Here is a 26666-nt window from a genome sequence, read left to right on the forward strand (position 1 = left end):
GTACCCGGAACACCACATCCAGTATACTTCTGGCTGTGGCTACTCGTCACCAGCCACATATTTCAGTCTACCAGCGACCCAGAAAAATATCAGTGGGAAATTAAGTCCCGGCCATTAACACAAATATGAACGCAGACTCTAGAAATGCGCACACACCACTAATTGTTTGACACTGCATTTACCAACAATCCAATGGACTTGTCAACACATTGAGCTCACCTTGCAGGATGTTAAGGAACAACATTTGCCTATACGCCCTATCAGTGTAATAATCCCCAATTCGACTGTGCACAGAATCTATACCGCTATAGACTGCAGCCACCAATGGCAATGTAAACAAGTTGACAAAACCACATACCGCATCTTGCATAAATATAAAGGTGCAGCATTGTAATTGCCTGCTTACAGCACTGCTGGCAGAAGAGCCTCCACGAGAGGGCCCTCTAGAGATCCTCCTCTAGATGGTATTTGGCCTACTCTTCCACGCTGACCAGACGTCTTGGAAGAGGTGAGAGCTAACCACACTTTACCCCCTACACACGAGACCCACCAATCGACTAACTGCAGCGCACCCATCTCTACTGCTGGATGAACAAGAGGCGGTGTGGAGGATTTCATAAAATCGCCCCATTGTTTAAACTGCCGCACGGAGAGATCGAACAGGTGCCGCCTCTGGATTGCAAGTCCAATGCATTCACAATTATGCTACAGCAGCGTCCCGATATCTTGAATAGACAATGATAAATGCTCGTTCGATTGAAATGTGTATTTTTATGAACTTTAAAATAACAAATTAATACAAATATGGATATGTTTTTAGGTTTCACCTAGCTTTTAGTAACTTACAAAGCAAAATGTTAGACGTAAACACAATTGGCGTGACAAGTAGTTTAATAAAAAAAATAGGATGTTCATATTCTTTGGGTCTTTCGGTAAAGCCACGTAGATAGGTTAAAAGAAAATAACAAAAAACTACGACGTTTCGATTGCAAACACAAGCGGTCATCAACACAAGTGGTCGTCACCTGATGAAACGTCGTAGTTTTTTGTTATTTTCTTTTAATCTATCTACGTGACTTGACCGAAAGACCCAAAGAATATAAATTCCTGGAGTCACGAAAGCTTTAAGACAAAATTAGGATGTTATTTGTGAGAGGAATGGCAAATGCCCATCTGTGATTCAAATACATCACACGTAGCAACTGTATTACTGCCTTCAATGCAAGAAATGGACACAAATTGAAGCGACTGATCAACAAATTTTCAAAACAGAATTATCATCCGCCTCTTTTGTCAACTGCGCGCCTCATTCTCCTAAAGCTGTTGGAACTGGCCTATGAAAGATTACCTTTTTTACAATTGTGCCTTTTATATTCAGCTATTGCAGCCAACATGTACATATAGAACAATTGTATCGTCAAGAACTGGTCAAAAATCACAAATGCAGACTTGGTCTTAAAATTCCTTGAGTCTTTGCTGTACGGACTAACGTGTTTACTATTTTACAGATGCACCCTTTCATACAGAAATATCTACACTGGACACGAGTGTAAAGCCAATTTATAAGCGCGAACATAACCGCCCCGCGCGCAGCAACGTTTATTAACTCGTGGATTAAAAAATGAGCGAAATAAATTGAATTTTCCGTGAAAAAGTGGCCTCTTCGTTTCGCTAGTTGTCTACGGGAGAACGCAATTCTGAACGGACAAAACAAGAGGCGGGGAGCGGTGAAATGTATGGAATTATAAATAAAAACAATGAGCAACGAATGGGCGGTGGGGGTGAGATGGTGGTGGTGGCAATCCCACTGCCCCACCAAAGCCAGCCACAAAAAAGTCCTCTCCCCAACTCAAGATGGGGGAATGCAGAAGTGGGGCACATGGCGGAGGCGGCCATTTTGAGGGCCAACCCGTGAGGAGGGGGTCAGAGGTGAAAGTGGCAACGAGACAAAATGGAGCGGGCTCAGTCATTGGAACCTCATCCTTTCCCCTCCCCATCACCATCAACCACCAACAACAACCACAACAAACACACGCTTGTGCATGGCTAAAGCTTTGTTGTTATATTTGGGTAAATGAAACGCGTGCTGCCTAGCGAAAGTAGCGGGCTTGGCGGGGTGGTACTTGCGAAAGCAAGTGTGAAATGGCACGTGTGTGTGTGTGTGCGTTGACAAAGACAATTTGATTTTGATTTAAAGCTTTCGTAACTGCAGGGATTCATCTTCTTGGTTCTTTCGGTAAAGTCACGAAAAAGGGAAATAATAAAAATAAAACAAAATAAAGATAAAATTTTTATTTTTTATTAAATCTTTTATCTAATTTTAATTTTATTGATTTTGTTTCCTTTACGTGACTTTACCGAAAGAACCAAGAAGACAAATTGGTTAATTTTATTTTTGATCGTGTATGTGCACGACGCTGCACATTCCGTGTTTTTTGGAATTAACGTTCGGTTTTGAAATTGACGAAAGCACGCGGTACAATGCTGTATACGAGTAAGATTAAGCTTCAAATCTAGAATTAAGATTAGGAATACGTTCGAATGTGAAAGTAAATAAATGCGCGCGTCAATTGTCCATTCAGGGTATGAATGGCGCAAACTGTACATACAGTACGTCACTCAACGTTTAGCGTAATTGGGAAATGTTTGCACTCGAAAATTTCTGATAATTTACGAGCTCAATTAGTATATGTTTTTAAACCAACTGGGACAATTACAAGCACCGCCACAAACAATAAACAGCGACGACGTTAACTTTAGATGCGCATTTTTTTTTGTTATGCGCCACCAGTTACGGTCGCAAAAACTAAACTCAATGTTTCCCACAAACACCGTTTCATCAATTTACTTTACGCTCCTATTGTTGATGGTGTTGATGATGATGATGGTGGTGATGATGATGGTGTTGATGATGGTGTTGATGATGTTGATGGTGATGATGTTGATGATGGTGTTGATGATGATGGTGGTGTTGATGATGGTGTTGATGTTGATGATGGTGGTGTTGATGATGTTGATGACGGTGTTGATTATGATGGTGTTGTTGATGTTGTTGATGATGATGTTGATGATGATGATGGTGGTGTTGATGATGGTGTTGATGGTGTTGATGATGTTGATGATGACGGTGTTGATTATGATGATGGTGTTGTTGATGATGATGTTGTTGATGATGATGGTGGTGTTGATGATGGTGTTGATGATGGTGGTGTTGATGATGGTGTTGATTATGATGATGGTGTTGTTGATGATGTTGACGATGACGGTGTTGATGGTGATGATAACGGTGGCGATGTGAAAAGCGGCAAACACGCCTTGCTAACCCTCTTTAGGAATTCTTTAGCTGCCTTACAGAGGGAAGTGGGGTTAGAGGTGGTGACCTCTTTGTGCTTTCACAAACCCAAAACTGAAACGTCCTCCCTCCTCCTCCTCCTCACCACCAAAGTACAAATCCCCCAACCCCCACACCCAGCAACACAAAAAAAACCACAGAGCCACTTCCACCGGCCCGCCATTTTGTGGAGTCCCATAGGCGAGATAGGAGGGCGCGGTGCGGGAAAGCCACAATAGTTAATAACGTTAAATATTGCACACAGTCTAATGTTATTTTGTAGACTTATAGTCTGTGCGTGTGTCGCCGTGACACATTTCTTCGCTCGCCTTCCGTGGCGAGATTCGCAAACGTTGTGGCGGGCCACGGATATTGTTGAGAAAAATAACAAAAAATTGGTCAAAAGATGCCGCTAATAATTGCATGGGGGGGCATTGGTTTTGTTTAAAGAAAAATGTCAAAAAATGTGTACGTTCAAGCTGTAGCGCAACGAAGGACGGGAAAATATTCCCTAAATATGGTTGGAACGTTTGAGAAGAATTACACGTCCATTTAATTGGATATTAATACTAAAGTGCAAGTTATGGGTTTAACAATTTAAGCGAGATGTCCGCTTACGAACCGTGGCACGGATTATTATTAATCAACAACCCTCAAAACTCGCACCTAGCACACATTGCTAGGCTCACCACACACACACACAACTCTTAATCATTCAGTCAACACGACGGACTCAAAAACTGTAGCAATGGCTTGCAGACCAAAAGATGCCGACTGGAAGACCCCACCAACAAGCAAACCTTGGGCAGAAACTACCTTGGACGCAACTCCACATTTGTGGCTTCTTCTCTGACCACGGAACATTGGAAGGGTGTCCACCACCACCCCCATAACAGGAACATTGAAGAGGGACTTCCAACCCACCTTCAGAACTGTTCACGCCACCCACCGTGTGCTTATCTGGCTGTTAATATAAAATGTCGTGGCTTCCCCCAGCGAATGACCAGGGAATAGTTAAGTGAAATAGTTGTCTCTTAATCGGAGCTCGCGAGTTGGTTTGGAGGGCCCTGTTAACAGCCTCTTGGGTCCTTCTGTGAGCACCGAAAGAAATCGACGAATGGTCAACTACCAGCACCGGGATAATTCATACTCCTCCATTCCCCGCCCACCCAACAACAACAAAAACCCAAGACTTAGTGAAAAAATAGGGCCGCGTTTAAACAACCGGAGCTTTAAAATGATAACGATGTTTGCTTGCAGCAATGTCTAAGAAAATGGGGCGAAAAAAAGCAAACCCGAGAGAGAGAAAAAAACCCGTCGAGACTACACAAACAATTGTGGAGTTTCCAAGCTTAAGTACCGAACGCACTGTATGATTCACACGCACACACCAATAACAAAACAAACATCGACATCAAATACACACAGATGCTCTCAACATTTGCAACGTCGCGTACAAAGCGGACGGCAGTCTTGCAAGTTTAAAACAAACGCGACAACAAACCAACCACCATTACGACGACGACGAAGGGTCGAGAAAAGAGACCGCGACCACATGCGTGGAGTGCGCTGTGGAGACATTTCGCTTTGCCAAGCGATGCCACCACCACGTGCTCTATGGGGAGGGGGCTACATTTGGGTGGGGGGGTGGACCTGGGGGGGGGCTACATTTGCCCCCCCCCAGGCCCCCCCCCCCACGCTGGTCACCCACCCTGGTCGCCCCCCCCCCACCCTAGTCCCCCCCCCTCTACCACCCCCCTACTCGCCCTCCCCCTACTCGCCCCCCCTACTCGCCCCCCCCTACTCGCCCCCCCTCTACTCGCCCCCCCCTCTACTCGCCCCCCCCCCCTACTCGCTCCCCCACCCCACTCGCCCCCCCCCACTCGCCCCCCCTCTACTCGCCCCCCCCCTTATTCGCCCCCCCCTACTCGCCCCCCCTCTACTCGCCCCCCCCTCTACTCGCCCCCCCCCCCTACTCGCTCCCCCCCCCCACTCGCCCCCCCCCCACTCGCCCCCCCTCTACTCGCCCCCCCCCTTATTCGCCCCCCCCTACTCGCCCCCCCTCTACTCGCCCCCCCCCCCTACTCGCCCCCCCCCACTCGCCCCCCCCCCTACTCGCCCCCCCCCCTACTCGCCCCCCCCCACTCGCCCCCCCCCACTCGCCCCCCCTCTACTCGCCCCCCCCCTTATTCGCCCCCCCCTACTCGCCCCCCCTCTACTCGCCCCCCCCCACTCGCCCCCCCCCACTCGCCCCCCCCCCCCATTCGCCCCCCCCCCACTCGCCCCTCCGTACTCGCCCGCCTGGTCGCCCTGGCTCCTCTACGAGAGAGCCCCCCCCCCGAGTCGCCACGTGCGTGGGGTGTGGGGAGCGGTGGTGGAGCGGTTAGCGCGCTGCATTACGAATCCCGGCGAACCTTGGGGTCGATTCCCGCTCACGGCCCAACACCAGTGACGATTATCTGCACCGATTATGGACATCCTCCCCTAGGTCGACTCAGCCTCAAAATGGGTACTTGGCGCGATGAGTATAAACATCGTCGGCCTTCATAGGTGCTGCTCGCTAACAGCACTTGCCCCAGCAGTCTGTTAAAGGCTACACGGGGCATCTTTGTGTGGTGGGTGACCCCCGCTAACCCCGTGTGGGGGGCAGCTTGCGCTACGAACCCGACGAGTTCGATTGACGCTCACGACTCAAAAGCTGTGGCGATTATCTGAACTGGTCCTCCCCTAGCTCGACTCGGCCTCAAATTACCACCTGGTGCGTTGTGTAAACATCGCCACCGGGGAGACAAAGGCGGCCGGGAGAACCGCTGCCCCCCTCCCCTTGTGTGCCAGTACCTAACCTCAACGTGCCTACTAACACAGCGCTTGCACGCAAAAAGGAATGTTAAGGCTATACGGGGGATCTTTGTCTTTGTGCGTGACCCCCCACCCCCCCAAAACTTCCACGGCGTAGCCACACGGCAGAGACACGAGGAGGAGATGGTGGCCGGCAAAAGTGGCGGTGTTGAAGAAGCTCACAAACCCCACGCCAACGCAGCCACACACAGCCTCCCGTCCGAGTTTGGAATCGAGCCATTACAGAGAGTGCGAGAGGGAGAGAGAGAGGAGGGGAGGGAAAAAGCTGGTTTTCACCTTACAATTTTTTTTCAGTTGGAATGGAGTTTTTTTTCACTTTTCCCCTTTTTCTCTGTCCCAACCCCGTATTCCTTATACAAGCCGATTCGGTAACCAAAGCGTGATAAACAGAGGTTGGCAACTGGCTCGCCGGGACTTGTGTGTGTGTCTTTTATTGGTTTTTTGCGAACGTTGTTTTCAATTACAAGCCATGGGTGTTTTTGTGCCTTTGTAGTGACAGCAGGCTATGATGGCATGCCGATGAGTCAACTGGGCTTATAATCCACATACTTATTGATGAGTCATTCTTTTTTTGTTACACTGAAACCTAAACTTTGGTTCTCGTGCAAAGAGTAAATCCCCCCCACCCCACCAAAAAAAATTCTAAACGTGAATGAATCATCGTTCACAGTTGCAGAGTTTAGGAAATAGCAGAGTTTAAGAAATAGTTTTTTTTTTATAGCGTTTCCCATAGAAACACAATCATATGTAGCGGGCAGTTGTGTATCTTAAAGGTGCAATACCCATGTTTGTAAATGCCATTTTGCTGTACTGCATGGGACATAAGTTGGAACGAGTCACGAATATATTGTATGTACCGCTGCGTTTGTGTTAAAAAAACAACACAACATATACATCGGTGTCTTCCTACAATTGTTGTTGGCGACTCGGGATCTTCGAGGACAATATACGTTTAGTCTCAATGCGGCTCTCATCTGATTTAGATAGATTTCTGATTGAAGTTATCCACGTGCTCATGGATTTGTGGCACGTGATACAGAATGTGTTCAATTAGAATGAAAACACGATATTGTAAATGTGGACTGCAAATGTGAACCTACGAAGTTCTTCATACAGTAGTATGCGTCTAAGGAATGTGTAGGGAATACGCACATGATACTGTATAACTGTATAAATGCTGTAAACAGTACAACGTTACTCATGTGTCCTGTTCTATGCGGTGTAAACAACAGTGCTGCCGTGATATTACACGTGTCTGTGCATAGTATGCATGTCAACAAAATGTACAGATCCCATCACTGATTGAGACCCACACACACTGCATACTACCTCTCACATCAAGAGCATCTCACCACACCTGGAATCCCTCGTTGCTCATTTCACAAGTCTACAATTACGCGTTTTTCAAACAACAAATGCACTCCGTTGCCGAGACTCCTCTGAAGTGGCATTTTTTTATGAATATCTGAAGCATCCTGGACTCGAAGAGACCCATTCCACACCAACAGCTCCAAATGAACGGCGCGAGAGTTTGGTGTGATCCGGTACAGTAATGTACATCGCTGAGCAGACAGACATACACAAGTACACAACACACGTGTGTGTGTGAGCACACCTCTGACACAAACTAAACTGAAACATGTTTTTAATTTATACCAGGTAAGGCCCACTTAGCCATATAGCTATTTTCCCCCCCAAGCGATCTGGCCACAGATGATAGCTCAACAAAGTGGCTTATCATGTAGAAGTGTTTATCAGACAAATACACTAAAGCCACGTTGATTCTAAATGTGGAGGGAAAACCTGGAAAACCCAGAAAAAAATCCACTGAAAGATAACATGAACACTCGAAAATACACAGGCATCAGGGTCTGAATCGAAAACCACGACCTCCCGTATACCAGGCGAGGTATTTATCATCTCGTCGCCGTGGTGCCCCTCATCTCATGCCTATACTTGTGCAGGGTGTCAGTACTATATTCTTCAGGTTAGTGGTTGGCTATATACTGAACGTTGCAAACTGCAATATTTATATTCTAATTGCATATTTTACTGCAGTATTGCAAAGTTTCCAACGGTTGTGCTGTACAACTCTCCCACGTGTTTCTGGGTTGTGCCACGTGCTTACAGGTTTCTCCCAGCACGTGGGAGCGAAACGTCAGACATCATGGCAAACAACACGCAGCACAACCTGTAAACACATCGGAGCGCTAAATGCATATTTTTATCATCTTTGGACGTTACAAATTTCTAAACTGAACTTTTGAAGATCACAAACCAGAAGAATTACACGTGTGACTTCTAGTGGATGAAATGTTCAGACCTTCCAAAGATAAGGACACAATATGAGCACACACACATCCATGAACTAGTATGGTATATACTAAGAAAGTTATGTTAACAGACGGGGAAATGACAGGCAGAGGAGTGACACACCAATCCTCCAACGTGGTCACTTATCTGCTTAAACGTCTGTTTTTATGCTTAAAAGAAGTAATCACAACACCCCAGGCATCACTTACAGAACATTAAAACATAATACAGACGTACACACAAACGTGCATTTAACTATTAACTAATGTTGTGTACACTCAAACGCCTTTGTTATACCCAAAGTAAAACCTTATAACAAAGGCACAATTGAACTGCTGTGCCATCAAACTCTATTTCACTTTAACATGCATCGGCGTAAATTTACTTTAATTTCATTTCCACTTTAACATTACAATTTCACCTGCATAGGCAGATGGATGCGGATTCTGCTTCTGCCAGAGAGATGTGAGGAAACACTTTCTCCCATCACAAATTGTGGGAGATCGTTTTCAGAAGTTCCAACCGGCAAACAGTGGCAAGGCACAAACACAAGGATTGGTCAGGTCAAAGTGCACGGCGAGCTCTGTGCCCATCCCCCAAAATCCCCTGTGTTCTTGAGCGACCATCCATCACACACTGCACTAGCTCTAACCAGAACCTATGGGCTACAGGCTACATACATCCACATTGTAGAGCTTCACAACAAACTCAGCTCCACCTCCAGACGCGAAAAAAAAACCTCCCTCATGTTTTATTCTGGGAACGGCCACCGCAAGTGACGTAGCAGGCCTTGCGACTGCACTGGGGCCCACACAGGCCGGAGCTGCCCAGGCTCCGGCCTACGAAGTGGACATTGGTTGGGGAAGAGATCCGATTCATGTATTGCACCCATTCCAACCGAGCTACCACTCTGTGCCCTTAGTTCAATTTTAAATTGCAATGTAACTGAGGGACTTTATTCTCTTGGAGTTGTCTTGGAATGGTGTTGTTGTTTTGCTGCCTTGCCCAAGCTTGCATTTGGTGTTTGCAAAATCTGCATGAATTGATGTACCAGTGCAATTTGTGCTTTCATGCTTTACATATTTACTAGTCACTTATCTGTTCTCTGTTTCATTCTTGTTTCATTTATTTCACTGTTTGTTGATGTAGCTGGCTGACACACCTCCAACTGCACCTCTGTGAAAAAGAGCTTTATAGCTCATCACATTCCTTGAGGAAAAAAACAAGGATTCTAATCTTAATTTTTCTCTGCCCCCTCCGTCCCCCCCCCTCCCTATATTTAAGGGACCGTCACAGAAACGACCCCTCTCTCTGTGCCGATATGTGTCCTCTCTCTGTGTGTCCTTGTGATGTCTGTCTGCTTGTATGTCTGTCTATAGTTTTCTAGTTAGATTTTTGTTGCTATTTCTCTTATGCCTGATGATGATTGCTTGTGTTGCAATCGAAACGTCGCTATTATTTTAATTTATTATTTTATCTTTAGACGTGACTTAACCGAAAGAACCAAACAAGGATTCTAATTATGAACTGTGGGTGTTCATCTTGCAAGTAAAACTTCAGGCAATATCGTTTGGCAGTGGAGCCATAGGCATTGGCTGAAACATTTTGCCACCATTGCCATGAGCAGCAGTACTGCCTTTAAGTAAGAAATACTGTGTGCACAGCACTGAAATAACAACTAAATGACGATTCGGGCAATGGGCCTTCTACAGTGCAGAGAAAGTGACAGGACAGGAGCATGATTGTGACTGAAATCAGTCTATAAATTATCTCTCCAACTACATGTGACGACCATGAGCCTCCATTCTCGAGGGTCATTCCCTGAAACGTTAACATTACTACTCAGTGACAATTTGATTCAGTTACACAGAAGCTTTCGATAACTGTAGACTGCGCACAGATACGTATTTTGTTTTCACATTGTGGATGTAATTTTCATTGCCAACGGGGAAAATATGAGCAAAAGTGTTTAGCTCACACTCTTTAATTAGCAATAACAATGATCGGATGTCTTGAAAAACTACGAGACATAAACGCCACCAACATGCAACATGAGCATCGTGTACCTGGAGCACACACTCGAGATTCACACGGTAAACACAGGCTGTGGGGTGGCTTCAATGCACTCATCCCAGCACACACAAACGTTTGTATCCCTTAATCAGGCAAATCACCTGGAACATCGACTATGTTCTCTATAAGCCAAACACCCTCCCCCTTATTATCCTGGTTATGTTCCAGTGAGTTTGTGTTCTGCCCGTTGAGACACAACAGATCGCTTCATACGTACAGCGGGGTGTAAACGTGTAACCATTTGGCTAAGCATTCATCCAGCAGTGGCTTGAACAGGGCAATGTTTTTATTCCATAATACAGTTCTGCTGCATATTGACGAATGTGCATTTCAACGTGGAACAACCGTTGCTGTGGACATTGCTTATGCTGTATATAAAGCAATGCGGTGTAAGCTCACAATAAATATTAGATTGGGTGAGAGAGAGAAAGAGATGGCGCTATAGTTGTTTTCACCGGGCTACGAACCCGAGGCAACCTGAGTTCGATTCCCAGCGACGGCTAAGATCAGTGGTGAAGTGAGATCTGAACCATTTCTGGAGGGGGTGGCCCCCATCACCCTCCGGGCCATCCACGCTCAGTTCCCCTAAATCCATCTTTGACTTTAACCTCATTGAAGGGAGTGGCGAAGTATGGTCAAACAACTCAACCTCCATGACTGCCACGGTCTTCACCCAGAAGTGGATTGACAGGGCACTGTGCACGTGCATTATTACTGTAATCGTTATGTAATGCCGTGGATACGCCACAAAGGTAAACACCAGCACAATGGAGCTAGGGGTGGAAGATTGCGCGTTAAGTTTTAACTCTCTTGCGGGAAAACATTTTCTTTCCAAACCATGATGCCTGATACCTTCACGATGCAAGTATTGGGGACTGCACTGTGACACACGCGTGTGACACCAATGGTCTTTTTTTCAAGTGAGCCCGGACTTACAGGAGAAATATCAACATGAAACAACACATGGGACGCGTACAGCTTATTCCAAGACACTTCACGTGGCACCACCAATACGCCCTGTGGTGTGTGTACATGCAGTTTTGCTTTTTGGTTTGAACTGAATAACATTGAATAATAACACTGAATACCAGCATTGATTAACATTGAAGAACGCGGTCTGAAACGCAGCGCCGCGTCATGTTATTTACCACTAACTTTACAATCGAGTATTTTAATAAAAACGTGAAGTTCTGTGTCTATGATGGAATAAACATAACGTTGCCTGCCTTTATGGGGGGGACCAGAGAGTGCCGCTGTTAAAGTGATGCCCCACGCACCCGGCGACCCGAGTTCGATTCCCGCACAATCCAACACCGTTGACGACTATCTGAAAAGGATGCTGCGCCTCGCCTAGGTCGACTCAGCCTCAAATGAGTAAGCTGGTGGCGTTGTGTGTAAAACATCACCACTGTGGAGACGAAGGTGGCCACGCGTGATGTTGGCCACTCCGCCACCAGCCTTCGTGTGCCGTGCCAGCCATCCATCTGTCATTGCGAACCGCATCTCTCCCCAAATGTCTTTCAAAGCAATGCAATAATACGGGGAATCATTATTGTTGTTTGTGTCAAGTTAAATCTGGCCATGGCCTTCGTGACCATTTCTGCGTGCATGTTTTTTCCGACAGGCTAAGCTTTGCCATAGCATGTTGTCAATAACGTTGCATCAAAGCATCTTCGTATACAAACGCCAAACACAAGTTATTAAAATGCACACACAATGAGCTCTTCCCAGCCCGGAGATTACAATTTAAGAAGCCGACAAACTTCAAGTGCTGGGTTATTTTTTGCTGGGTTGTTAATGCATCGCATGTGTGTGTGTTTACGCATTGTAAATTCGAATGCACACATGCACGCATGCATTCACAGCTGCTAGCTCTAACGTTGTTTGTTTCATTTGTTTTGTTTGATAGCTAAAGTGTAATGTTTTAAAAACCAAAACTCTCCCCACCACTACATCCTGTTGAACTTATTTCGCACCGTACGTAGCCAACTCTGCTGATCGGGGTTGCGAGGGTGGACAACAGACTAAGACACAAAAAAGCAATTCTAAAGAAATTAGTTTTCAATCTGTGGTTGTGGTTTGGTACGAGTATGATAGAAATGTGAACGTCACATTGGTGGTGTTGCATGTCCTTCACATAGGGCTATGGAACTAAAGACACGTAAGGTGGATCATCAAATGTGCATCATCACGCAGCCCCGTTGTTTAGTAAAAAATAAGGTGGATGGATGGGTCAGATAGTGGCTTGAATAGCTAGCATAGGAAACAGCAACCACCACCAACAACACCATCATCATTACCACCGCCACCGTCATTACCACCAACTAAACAATCATCTTGTGTATCATCGGCATTATCACGAGTACCACCACCATCGTCATAATTACCACGACCACCATAATCACCAACCAACTACTATCAGCACCACCACCACAGTCGTTGTCGTTACCACCACCAGCATAACCACCATCATCTGCATTACCACCACCATTATCGTCATTGCCACCATCACCACTTCCAACAGCACCACCATCGCTGTCTTGGTAATTACCATAATCATCATCTTCTTCGTAATCATCCCTACTACTGGCATCATCACCATCGTCATGATTACCATCAACACCCACCATCGCCATCATTACCATCCACAGCACCACCATCATCACCAATTACCAGCACAGTTAAAATCACCAAGATGACCATCATCATTACTATCAACGTCATCGTCTACAACAAACGCACCACACCATCGCTGGAACGATTACCATTATTGGTAGTAATACGTACGATCAACAACAACCACCTTGATATGCATCATATCAACAGCTACACCATCACTCACAACCAGCACAACCAGCACAACCAACACACCAACACCGAGAAGACAACAATCACTACCACCACGACCATCACAATCACCACACCAAAAACCAAAATCACCGTAACCACCATCATCCTACATCGCAATCACCACGACTAACACCACACATTAAATCCACACAATCACCACCTAACAACACTGACACAACACCATCACTTACAACCAGCACAACCAACACACCAACACCGAGAAGACAACAATCACTACCACCACGACCATCACAATCACGACACCACCAACAACCAAAATCACCGTAACCACCATCACCCAACACCACCCATTATATCCACACCATCACCACCGTAACCTCCACCATCACCACCGCGATCAACAACCCAAACACAATCACCATCGGCATCACCATCAGCATCACCATCACTAAACGTGACGGCCGCGGTCACCACCACCAACCGTCGAACATTCGCGAATATTTTCCTACCAAACGTAAAAACGTGAATCGTGCATCCAAACACGCACATGAGATACATTAACCCATCCAAATGCGCACCCCTACACCCCTATTGCTCCTCTTTCTCATTCAAGTTATTAGCATTTTCTCTTCCGTCCATCAAAAGCGTGTGTGGCGTGCGTGTACGCATCTCTGTGTTGTATATGCAGGCACTGTGTTGTATGTATGTAGACGCACGTGTATGCACATACACACACGTGCGTGTGTATGTTCTACATAAATATATACGACTACCGTATAATGTACGAAATGCTAAATCAGCGAGATCTCCCATCACTATATTGAATGTATACATTTGACATTTGAGCGTGCGTGTGTCCGTACGTCGAGGGGGATGTTTGTGTGTGTCCACATGTTACGTACAAATCTGTTGCCCCAACAGTCTGCTCAGACTATATGGGGGATCTCTTTAGGATGACATTTGGGGTTGGGGAGCGATGGCATAGTGGTTAGCGCACTCGCGTTACGAAGCCGGTTACCCGGGTTGGATTCTCGCTCACGGCCAACGCCGGTGACAGATCTCAACCGGTGTTGGAGCCTCCCGTAGGTCGACTCAGCCTCAAATGACTACCTGGGTACGGTGTGTGTGCGTGAACGTAGGCCACTAGGGGAGATAAAGGCGGTCGGGAGGGTTGCTCGGCACCCAAACTCGTCGTGTGCCCTTGCCGGCCTTAATAGGTTCTACTTAACAGCACTTGCCCCAACAGTCTGTTAATCCTATAGAGTACACACATTCACCACGTACCGCTCACATATTGTTGACCCCACAATACCAAACGTGATGTGAATCTCATGTACACACACTATCCATATAGTGTGTACATACTGCGTTCGTCATAATACGCTATTTAATATTATGCACGTAAGCTCAAGGTCTGTGCCATTGTGTACTATCCATATTGAGTACACGGCACAAAAGAATCCCCTATTATATCGGCGTATAGGGGGGGGGGGGTGGAGAAATTATATTAGCGGAGCACCCACGACTGCCTTCCTATCCCAAATGCTGATTATAAACAAAATATATTACACATCACACCGGGCATTAATTTATTTAAGGCCGAGCTGACCTAGAGGGGGGAGGGATGTGATAAAGCAATCGCCGCGGGATCGATTTGCCGTGGGAATCGAACTCAGCTTTTCTGACCCCGGGGGGGGGGGGGGTTCGTCAGCTCGAGTGCGCCAACCACAAACGCCACCGCTCCTCTCAAATCTCACGCCGCACGCAAAAACAAAAACACGACGACGGTGATGTCTATGTCTATTGTGTGTCTATGAACATTGTTGTGTGTCTATGAACATTGTTCATAGGCATTGAACATTGTTCATAGACACACAACACCACACGTGCACAAATAGTGTCTCATTCTCGACCACGAGATGCCTCGCAAGGCCTCCTCCACGTGTGCTCTTGGGCTATGGTTTTGAGATATATATATACACACACGCACGGCGCTATGCATATATATACATATGCGTATTACAAACCCTTTGTATATTTAGCACGTTAGTTGTTTGTAAACTAGTATAGAATTTAGATGTGTGCATCTAAACCCGGTACGCCGGTGACTGTCACACAATCACTCATTTAACTGTCCCGCGGTGGTGTAAGCCAAGAAGCTGTTGAAAATAAAATAATTTTAGGACTTTAGACTCACACACACACACGTGTAACAAACCAAAGACACCACGGTTGTCCTCAACAGGTTTGTATACGAGTCAAGCGTTGTTAGCGAGCACCTATTAAGGCCGGTAGGGTAACATACGAGGAACAAATGGCATAGAGGATAGCCAACACCACCACCAACCACACGCACGCGTGATGAAGATGCCTTTGTCTCTCAAGCCCCATGCAATACCCACGCCACCGCGTGGGTTGGTGCACGTTTTAGGGCCGAGCCGACATAGGCGTGAGTCGAGCCGGGTTCATGTCAAGCCGGCGGTGACTTGATGTGGGTCGTGGCCGGGGTTGGAACCGTGGTGGCGGTGACCGCGGTACGCAAGAGGTCGAACCATCACCAAACAACACCTACACCCTGCCTAACCGCTGTAATTAGCCATGTTGCTTAATTGTAATAATTGCACTGCGAGAAGAAGGTTTTTGAACCTCCGGTCCTCACGACACACCCGAGCCCCTTATGCCCTTCCACGTGTTCCAATTTTTTCCATTCGAATACAAAGAGTTGTCGCTACTCGCGCCTGATGATTGGTAAACGCGTTCCAAATGACGCAGAGATTTGAGAGCTGCAATTTAATTTGAATCAGCGATTTCTAACGTCACTTGGGGGTACACACAAGATCTATTTCACAATCTGAATATCTACCTTACATACGCGCACAATCCCTCTAACTTAATTTAAATCAGCCCTCTCTTGCTCACGTGGAATATCCACATGCACAACACCTCCGATACGAACCGTAACTCTCCGTCAACGTGTAACACAAACACACATATGTACAATCAACTTACACCTTAATTTAACAAACAAGAAGATGGGTATGTATCTCCTTAACATATATGTCCCTCCATATAAAACAAATATAAGCATTTATTTTATACTTCCCGTCAACAACAAGGCCTTCTGGGAGTGCTTCATCTCAGCAGCATTGCTTCAATAACAAAACTGGACCGGTTTCGGCATGCGGGGTCGCATCAGCAGTCAGACTTTCTTTAATCAATGATCGAACTGCTAGATGTAATAACAGGCAAAGGACCCTCTCTTTAAGATACTGGTCCTAATGTCTTACTTTAATTTGAATCCGCGCCCTGTCCGTCACACGCGCACGTGCGTTGCGTAATCATCAGGTGCGTGCAGCGTGTTGCGCGTTTATATTTTTATTTGAAAGTGTGAGTGCGGTGAACATTAAGTGAGTGCCCGTGGCGAATAGCGAGGCCTGTAGTTTAGGTCGGGTGCCTCTGACGCATCACCTAGACAATTTTGGCACGGCCGAGTAAAGTGTGCACATCAGTTGCGTGTATTTTGATTTGACAGCTATCTTCTTCCTAACACAATTTTTAAAGTTTGTATTTTTAGAACTCCACCCAGCAGTAGATTATGAAAGCATTGTTCATAATACTTTTCTCAATGTCCACTATCAATCAATCTTGTTGCAGTGGCTAGAGCGCTGGACTCAATCTTAAGATTGCGAGTTCTGAGCCAATCATATCTCCGGGGTCGATAAAACAACCGCTTTTTGGAAAAGTCAACAGCGGTGGACTTATGGATAGTCTGACCCTCGCCGTGAGAATGTGGACGTTTCAATAGGTTACAGGCCATACCCGTAATGCTCATTGGGACAGAGAGCCAATAGAACATTGTCTTGTTCTGCAGAGTTTATTTCCATCCGGGTCAGTGAAAATATTTCTGCATCCGGCACACCGCATCCAGTATCCATCTCGCTGCGGCTACTAGTCACGTACCACCTACTTTCCAGCCCAATCAGCGACCCAGGAAATATCGATTGAGCCATTAAACCCATGCTTTCATGTATCAAATATGCATTGGGACACGAGTGAACTAAACAAATCACGCGCTCCATACCTTTGCGTTTTAGGAACCGAGTGCTCAACTTCGATTAATTTCCCGTGGATTTCGACTTTTCCTACGAGAAGGGAAAGGGTGGGGAGAGGGGAGGGAATTAGAAACACAGGTACGAGAGCCTACAATTCACCGAGAGAGACAACGTTAGGACGAGTTTGAAACGCACGTGCAGCGCACTTGAACGTTAACGATCACCAACAAGACCAGTGATTGTACTGCGGTTATTGAATGGACGCGTTGAATTATGCACAATGGAATTGGCATTGAGTGGGTGCTTGGCAGGACAGGGACCACGTCCACTAGTTCCGTAAACGTTGCACCTCTGAACAAGACTTCAGTAACCCCGACGCAACACATTGACCAGAGTGGTCACACACACTACGTTGCCCGTACGCCACAGCGAGGCCCTCATTCATAAAGTCCAGCGGTTCACAAACAAAAGAGCCGATGTACATGTACACGTGTGCATTTGTCTGAATCGTGGTGCTGTTTCAAATCATCATCACCACCACCACCAACGACTTCACTGACCAGCGTGGTGAAGTATGGTCAAACAACACGTATGACCGACAAGGCGTGGGGAAGGCCTTCTTCATTCAGGAGTGAATCGACAAAAGGCTTTGAATATGAGCAGGCGTTTGACTACCATGAACATATTACTTTAATGAATATACAAGGCACAATGTTTACATACACCATATGTAACAATGCGAATACGGCCGTGAACTAAACATCGCAGTGTTGCGTTTGCATGTTTTTGACACAGTTGTGGCAAGGTGCTTTTAAACATTATAGAGGTTGGAAGGGGTGGGGGATGACGTAACTTTAGCGTGTAAACTACTACACTATTGGGGTCTACGCATGGTAAAACTATGGTGTGGGATTTAATACTATGGCGTGGGTATGGTGTGGGTTTTGTTGACTTTTACCGCGTGAATAATTTTGATGGATAAATCAAATTGTTGACAAAATGTATAACGCGCGCAATTACATAATGGCCCCTATATATATAAAATGTTATTAGTTCCTTCCAGCAATTAACAAAAATATTGCTGGGTACATACAGCGTTTGGTGGCTCACGTTCACACGTATATGCGTGTACCAATCGTGTGTGCTTGTGTGTAAGAGTTTGCAGAAGCGTTTTGTAAAATTGTGCATTTAAATACCGCTAACACGAATTATCATTGTGTCGTTCACCATTGCGGCGGAGGCAATTCAACACAAGCCTCGAGACCTATCCTATTTTGTTAATGTTGATGTTGTTGATGTTGTTGAAGATGTTGTTTCTTGCCTGACTTGTTTGGCCAAATTTCTCGATTCGTAGGACGTGTGGCTTTGGTTCGCGTTGTCTTAGGCGTGAAACAGCGAATCTCACGGTCGTCTAAGGCGTCTTAGACGACCGTCACCGTGCACTGTAATAGCAGCACGAACCCTCTCCTTTGGCTAACACTCTTCGACGTAAATAAGAATGTTATAATGATGAAAACACACGTGTGTGTGTGTTAGTTTATCGTTGCTGTTCTACCGCCGTCATCGTCGATATGAATCATTATCGGCTTAGTATATAGGGCCTTGAACAGAACGCGATCTCTCGCTTCGCTGATCGTTACGCCACGCTCTGCCCCCCCCCCTCCTCGACAAGTTTTGGCCCAGAGACGGCATTTTCATTCCATCTTCCAAATAAACTTTACGAAAGACTCCCGACATCGTGACGGGGACACCAAGGCAAGTGAAACCACCTTGAACGATGAAGATTCGGGGACCTCCGTCGTGCACGTCGCTATTACGTGCACACGACATTTGCACGGGAGAGTGCACCAATGTTATTCTACAGAAGCACTACCGATGCCGGGTGGTTATTCGGCTTGTTTCGACGTTTTTAATACAACTTAAAGTTCCCCTCTCCCCGCCACCAACCCCCCCCCCTACTTGAGAAGCTCCCAGCGCGTGGTGCGAAACGTCGGACACGCAGATCGCACAACACGCGCGTCGCGGTACGACCCCGAAAAACCTACCGAGAGCGAGCTGCTATACCACCATCATATAGCGTAACAATCTACAGCTGTCATATGTCCACGATGCACACGTGTGTACAGGACCGACACACGTGTGCGTACGTGCGTGTGTGTGTGTGTGCATCGACCTACGTACATTTAGGACCGGGAGTGTACTGTTTAGCGCACGGAGCTTCGAACCCAGCCACCTGAGTTCGATTCCCGCTTGCGACCAATGTTCAATATACGAACTTGGTTGTGGGCAAGGTCCACTATCGTCGGTGTGTTAACGTCGGCTTCTAGGGAGATAAAGGCGGCCGGGAGATGTGTTGGCCCAGCCCCCCTTCGTGCAACGGTGTCGGCCTTCATAGGTGCTCGCAAACATCACTTGTCCCCCAACATTATATTTTAAAAGGATAAACGTGGGGAACCTCTCTTATTTGTTTAGGTACTTATTATAATACTCTGTGACCTCGGTGTGTTTAAGAGTGTGGACATTGCCACGTTAAAGTTGGGGAGGGTTACACGGACCACCACGTGCGTTTGGTAGCGCGGATAGCGACAGAAGAAGATACAATTTTGTTAAATCAATTTTCTCTACGAACTGTCATCTCGGTCGCTGTTTCTCCCCATTCATCATTCACCCCTCCGTTGTGATGCCACTAAACAAAGTCCTCTTCGCGTTTCCCACCACTCGTTCCTTTAGTGCCCCCCATCACCACCACACCACACACCCCCCCAGATGGCATTATGAATAACCCTGTGTTTTACGTAAGTGACGAGTTGCCATTATTTCGTTAGATACACATACAGCGACATATTCTTACGTCGAACATGAATAAGCATCTGTTAAGGCCAGGTATACATACAAACGTGCGTATTACACACAGACACGTTTACGTTGTGGGGGAGGAGGGGGGAAAATTACGCGTTTCTATAACATTCAGTGCATATGCCCCGGAGTGACTGGCTCCAAATACAAAACAGCTATTACAACAATTGATGAAGTCAAGCCAAGGGGTGGGATGACATTCAAACACGTGAAGAAGACACGGCACCTACCAGACAGGGCGTCAATAGCTTTCATTGCCCACTGTTCGTCCGTACAATCCACAAACGCGTAGCCACCCTTCACCAGAAACTGCCCCGACACCGGAATCTTCTTCTCGCTGAACAGCGACTCCAGTTCCGCCGGCGAGACGTTCTCGCTGAGGTTGCCGATGTAAAGCTTGTTCATTGTGGCTTGCAGGCTTGTCCTCCTGGTGCTGGTGATGGTCCGAGTCAAGCAGTCGAGAGAGAGTGTGTGTGTGTGCTCTCTCTGTCCTCCTCCTCCTCCCCCACCTCTCTCTCTCTCCTCTCTTCTCACACTCTCCCCACTTCCCGCTCTCTCTCTCTCCTCTCTCTCGCTCTCTCACTGCACCCCCACCACCACTACTACCACCATTCTCTCTCTACCACTACCACCACTCTCCCTCTACCACTACCACCACTCTCTACCACCACCACTCTCTCTCTCACTCTCTCCACCCACCACCACCACCACTCTCTCTCCACCACCACCACTCTCCACCACCACCAGTCTCTCTCTACCACTACCACCACTCTCTCTCTCACTCTCTCCACCCACCACCACCACCACTCTCTCTCCACCACCACCACTCTCGCTCTCTCACTCACTCCACCCACCACCACCACTCTCTCTCTACCACCACCCTCACACTCTCTCTCTCCACCACCACCACCACTCTCTCTCTCCACCACCACCACTCTCCACCACCACCACTCTCCACCACCACCACCACTCTCTACCACCACCACCACTCTCCACCACCACCACTCTCCACCACCACCACCACCACTCTCCACCACCACCACCACTCTCCACCACCACCACTCTCCACCACCACCACTCTCCACCACCACCACTCTCCACCACCACTCTCCACCACCACCACCACCACTCTCTACCACCACCACCACTCTCCACCACCACCACTCTCCACCACCACCACTCTCCACCACCACCACTCTCCACCACCACCACCACTCTCCACCACCACCACTCTCCACCACCACCACCACCACTCTCCACCACCACCACCACTCTCTCTCTCTACCACCACCACTCTCCACCACCACCACTCTCCACCACCACCACCACTCTCTCTCTACTACCACCACCACCACCACTCTGCACCACCACCACTCTCCACCACCACCACCACTCTCTCTCTCTACCACCACCACTCTCCACCACCACCACTCTCCACCACCACCACCACTCTCTCTCTACTACCACCACCACCACCACTCTGCACCACCACCACTCTCCACCACCACCACCACTCTCTCTCTCTACCACCACCACTCTCCACCACCACCACTCTCCACCACCACCACTCTCCACCACCACCACTCTCCACCACCACCACCACTCTCCACCACCACCACCACTCTCCACCACCACCACTCTCCACCACCACCACTCTCCACCACCACCACTCTCCACCACCACCACCACTCTCCACCACCACCACTCTCCACCACCACCACCACTCTCCACCACCACCACTCTCCACCACCACCACTCTCCACCACCACCACCACTCTCCACCACCACCACTCTCCACCACCACCACCACTCTCCACCACCACCACTCTCCACCACCACCACCACTCTCCACCACCACCACTCTCCACCACCACCACCACTCTCCACCACCACCACTCTCCACCACCACCACCACTCTCCACCACCACCACTCTCTCTGGTTTCACTGCGCGCTCTGATGTCGCCTCTCCGACCCTCTCTCTCTCGCTCGCTCTCTCGCTGTGATATTCGTGTTTTGATTTCTACCACGATTATTGATTATGATTATTTGCCCGGTGGTCTCTTTGTACGTGGTGGGAACGGGAGGCGGGGATGTACAGAATGACCGGGGGGGAGGTTTGGGGGGGTGGGAGGGAGGGGTTGGTGGGCGCGCTTTTGCGAGCAAATCACACACACACATACACACTTACACACATACACACTTACACACTAACATACACACACTTACACACACACACATACACACTTACACACATACACACTTACATACATACACACTTACATACACTTACACACACACATACACACTTACATACACACACACTTACATACACACACACATACACACTTACACACATACACACTTACACACTTACATACACACACTTACACACATACACACTCATATACACACACATACACTTACACACCCACATACACACACACTTACATACACACACACTTACACACTTACACACATACACACATACACACTTACACACACACATTCACACACATACACACTTACACACATACACACACTTACATACCCACTTACACACACGTACACACACACATACTTACACACACACATACTTACACACTTACACACACACGTACACATACGTACACATTTACACACACACATACACGCTTACACACATACACACACTTACACACACTTACACATACATGCACACACTCACACACATACACGCTAAGGCTGCAGTTTCCCACAAGTTGTTCATCTCGCTGTACCCCCACACACACACAGACCCCTTCTCTCCCACTCTCTGTCAGTGGAGCTACTGCCTCACCTCTCCTCTCCATCTCTTTTGCTCTATCACCCGCAGCTGCCCTTCTTCCCCACTGCCCCTGGCTGGGTTGTTGAGACTTGGACAGGGGAGGGATGTTCAGTAGTGGTGGTGGTGGTGGTCTGTGTAGCCGTCCATGCTCGCACGAGGAGAGAGAGAGGAGAGGGGAGAGATTGGGGAGGTGGCCGTGGAAGCTTTTTCAGAGGTAGCGCCGCCTACAAATGAAATCATTCCCAGGAAAATTCGGCGAAGCAGAGGGGAAAACGCGAATTCTGCACTGCAAGGTTTACGATGCGAACGCCTACCTGTACCTACCTGTGCGTGCACGTGTTACAAAGACAACGACCCCCCGTGTAGCCTTAACAGACTGTGGGGGGCAAGTGCTGTTAGCGAGCACCTATGAAGGCCGGCAAGGCACACGAGGGGTTGGGTGGCTAGCATGTACACCTACCTACCAGTGTATGTCCACGTATTACACGTACACGTGTACATGCACAATGTGCTTGCATGTATATATACTCAGACTTACATATGCAGACACGTATTGACGTGCACGTTTCTACTCGGTCACGTGTGCTCACACACATCTACACACACACGTGTGCAGCATTGTATGTTTACACCTCACATGTACGAATAGACGACCTCACACACACGTTTGCACGCATGGTGTGTGCGCGCACGTGTACGTACACACATTTACATGCGCGTGTGCTTACACGTGTACACCTTACATGTACGCGTACACGTCTGCGTATTCTACACGTGTTCGAACATTTACACGAATACAGATTAATGAACATACGTGGACTGTTATACTTATACACATGCATATTGCAATTTACGCTGACGCATATACGAACACACGTGTAGAATCGTATTCATATGCACGTGTCAACGTACACATGCATGTTCTTTACAAACACACGGACACACACTTTACACGCTCATATATACATGCATATGCACAAAATAGGCACATGTTTACATACACATTTGTGCAAGTAAACATGTATACAGTACTTACATGTACTCAACCACAGGATGTATTCACACGATCATTAATACAGTACCACGTGTATACACGCACTTACACATCATATACACACATGTACAAACATTTCAGCATTTGTATACACAGATGTACACGCATACACATACTAATGCACATCCATATACATGCATATCAATACACATACAAACACACACCCGCTCACATATATACACAATACAAAGATCCCCCTTATAGCCTCTAACAGACTGTTGGGGCAAGTGCTGTTCGCGAGCACCTATATACACATACAGTACACGTAAGCACACACACACACAAACCTACAGCATACTCACTATCGTATTTAGTAGTTTATAGATAGATAGATAATTAAACATACATATATATACACATCCAGTAAATACAAAGCACACTGATGCATGCATACCCCCAAGCATACACACGTACGGCTCACACACATTCGTACACACATGGACACTCGTAGTCACATATACATGTTACACACATACACACAACATATCACACACATACCAAAGGCAAACACGCAAACAAAGACACATACATACACACGTACGTGTGTACACACACGCATACTGCACACATACGTACACACGGACATACGCAAACATAGTCACAAACCCAACACGTGCATGCATGCATACACGCATGGACACACGAATATACGCACACATCAACTCGCACTCATGTAACAACATACGTACACACGTGCATACCGCGGGAATTAATTCGTACCGGGGGTCCACGTTGCTGCCAGAAGACACCACAGCACCACCGTGATCCTTACTCCCACACTTCCTTACGAAGTACACGTGTAGGCGCTATTTAAATAACGTTTCGGGAATTGGCCTTTGTTCAGAACAAACGAGAAGAGCCATCGTTCCGAAATCAACCATTGCACCAACCACGTTGATTTAGGACAATTGATCCGTCTGCGGTTCAGTTACAGCAGTGTTAATAATCACGGTTGATGTTGGAGTGGAATTGATGCCCTTGCTCTGAAGGAGGTACGTTGTCCGAAACGTCAGCGTGATATGCGTTGCGATGTAGGGCAGTGTTTATTTACAGACGCCGGGATGTTTTTTAGCCTGTGTGTGTGTACATTCATTAGCTGTAGCCTCTGTAAAGTGGAGACCCCCTTCCGCTAGCAGTGAAACAAGACATTGCAGAGCTGCGCCTTTGTAGCCACATGCACGCACAATGACCACCGTTATGTAGCTGGACAAAAGTTGCTATCCAAATCTTAAACTCCAGAAAATCCTTTCCCTTATTTAGGATCACCCCCTTTTGTGTGTGTGTGCGTGTGGGATATACACGAGCGAATATCTGATCGTTATGTAATACTAACGAAAATACACAATTAGGACTCACATGATTTGCACAGTAGTTATTGCCGGGCTAGAAACGATTCCCCTCTGCTCGTTGCCGATTAGTGCGGCTAAGATCCGATATTATTGTAGCGAGGGATATACAACCTCGTTCGTGGGCCCCTTGTCAGTGGCAGGGTTCTCAGTGGTGACCACGGGGTGGATGAAATGGAAGTCGTGGGCCGTGTGTGGACCACGAGCCCCCAATCCTCCTCCCCCACTCTACTCCAAGATGTAAAATCTCACACAATGAGCCGCATAAACAGGACCCCACTCAACTCCCCCTCCCACATTACATAATAGTAGTCATATATTGCTTTAAATGCAACACCCCCATGCCTCTTGAATCTGAATGAAATGTTAAATGTGATGCTATGAACTGATGCTTCCTTATATTTTAGGGGTTGGTGTACAGCACATTGTTTTTTTTTGTTGCGGTGGCGAGATGTTAACTACCTCTCCTGGTATGGAGGAGGTTGTGGGTTGGATCCCGACTCTGACTCCTGCTGCTGTATATTTGGAGTCTGAACGTTTCTCTCCCCGTGGTCGCGTGGATTTTTCTCTGGGTCCTCTGGTTTTTCCCCTCCACATTTAGAAAAATGCTTTCAGAGTATTCGGCGACTACCTATCAAATTCCACGTGGATCGCCACTTCTTCATTTGTGGGCAGGTCGCTTCTGAAAAAGAGCTATATAGCTCAGTGTGGCCTTACCTGGTAAAATAAAAAAAATAGTGTAGTGTAGAGGAAGTGCTCTGACCAACAACAGCGTCCCGTCAACCAACGAGGATGTGCTTATCACGGCCTCCTGGTCCTGCCGATGAACCCAGAAGGGTGAACCCGGCACAGAAACAGACGTTCCTTGGTGACAATGAATACGGAAGATCAATAGGCCCATGGACTACACCACCACCACCACTATTCTTCTGTGGCGCATGGAGCGGACGTGGAACTATTCATTATATTCCGAGGCCTACATGTCGTGATTGTGTGTGCATGTGCATTCGCGTAGGGCGTGTGGTGTCACACATCTCACCATGAACATCGAAGACAAAGATCCCCGTATAGCCCGAACAGACTGCTGGGGCAAGTACTGTTAGCGAGCACCTATGAAGGCGGCACGGCACACGAGAGGGTGGGGTGGCCAACACCACGCCCGGCCGC

At 47.3% G+C, this 26666-nt stretch overlaps 1 protein-coding gene across 2 annotated transcripts in view; it reads right to left on the reverse strand.

Annotated features, from left to right (window-relative positions):
• LOC144943445 (insulin-like growth factor 2 mRNA-binding protein 1) overlaps positions 1 to 20858 on the reverse strand; it is a 61976-nt gene extending 41118 nt beyond the window's left edge. Inside the window, exons 1-2 of one of the 2 annotated variants that reach the window (XM_078870867.1) lie at positions 20526 to 20858; positions 17469 to 17529 (exon numbers count right to left, since the gene is read on the reverse strand). In XM_078870867.1, the coding sequence (XP_078726993.1) occupies positions 17469 to 17529; positions 20526 to 20700 (236 nt within the window). In that variant the 5' untranslated portion in view covers positions 20701 to 20858. The remainder of the gene's footprint in view (positions 1 to 17468; positions 17530 to 20525) is intronic. The other variant, XM_078870865.1, reaches the window with a different exon arrangement.
• Positions 20859 to 26666: the final 5808 nt, after the last annotated feature.

The sequence above is a fragment of the Lampetra fluviatilis genome, chromosome 31 (genome assembly GCF_964198595.1).
Source record: "Lampetra fluviatilis chromosome 31, kcLamFluv1.1, whole genome shotgun sequence".
NCBI lineage: Eukaryota > Metazoa > Chordata > Hyperoartia > Petromyzontiformes > Petromyzontidae > Lampetra > Lampetra fluviatilis.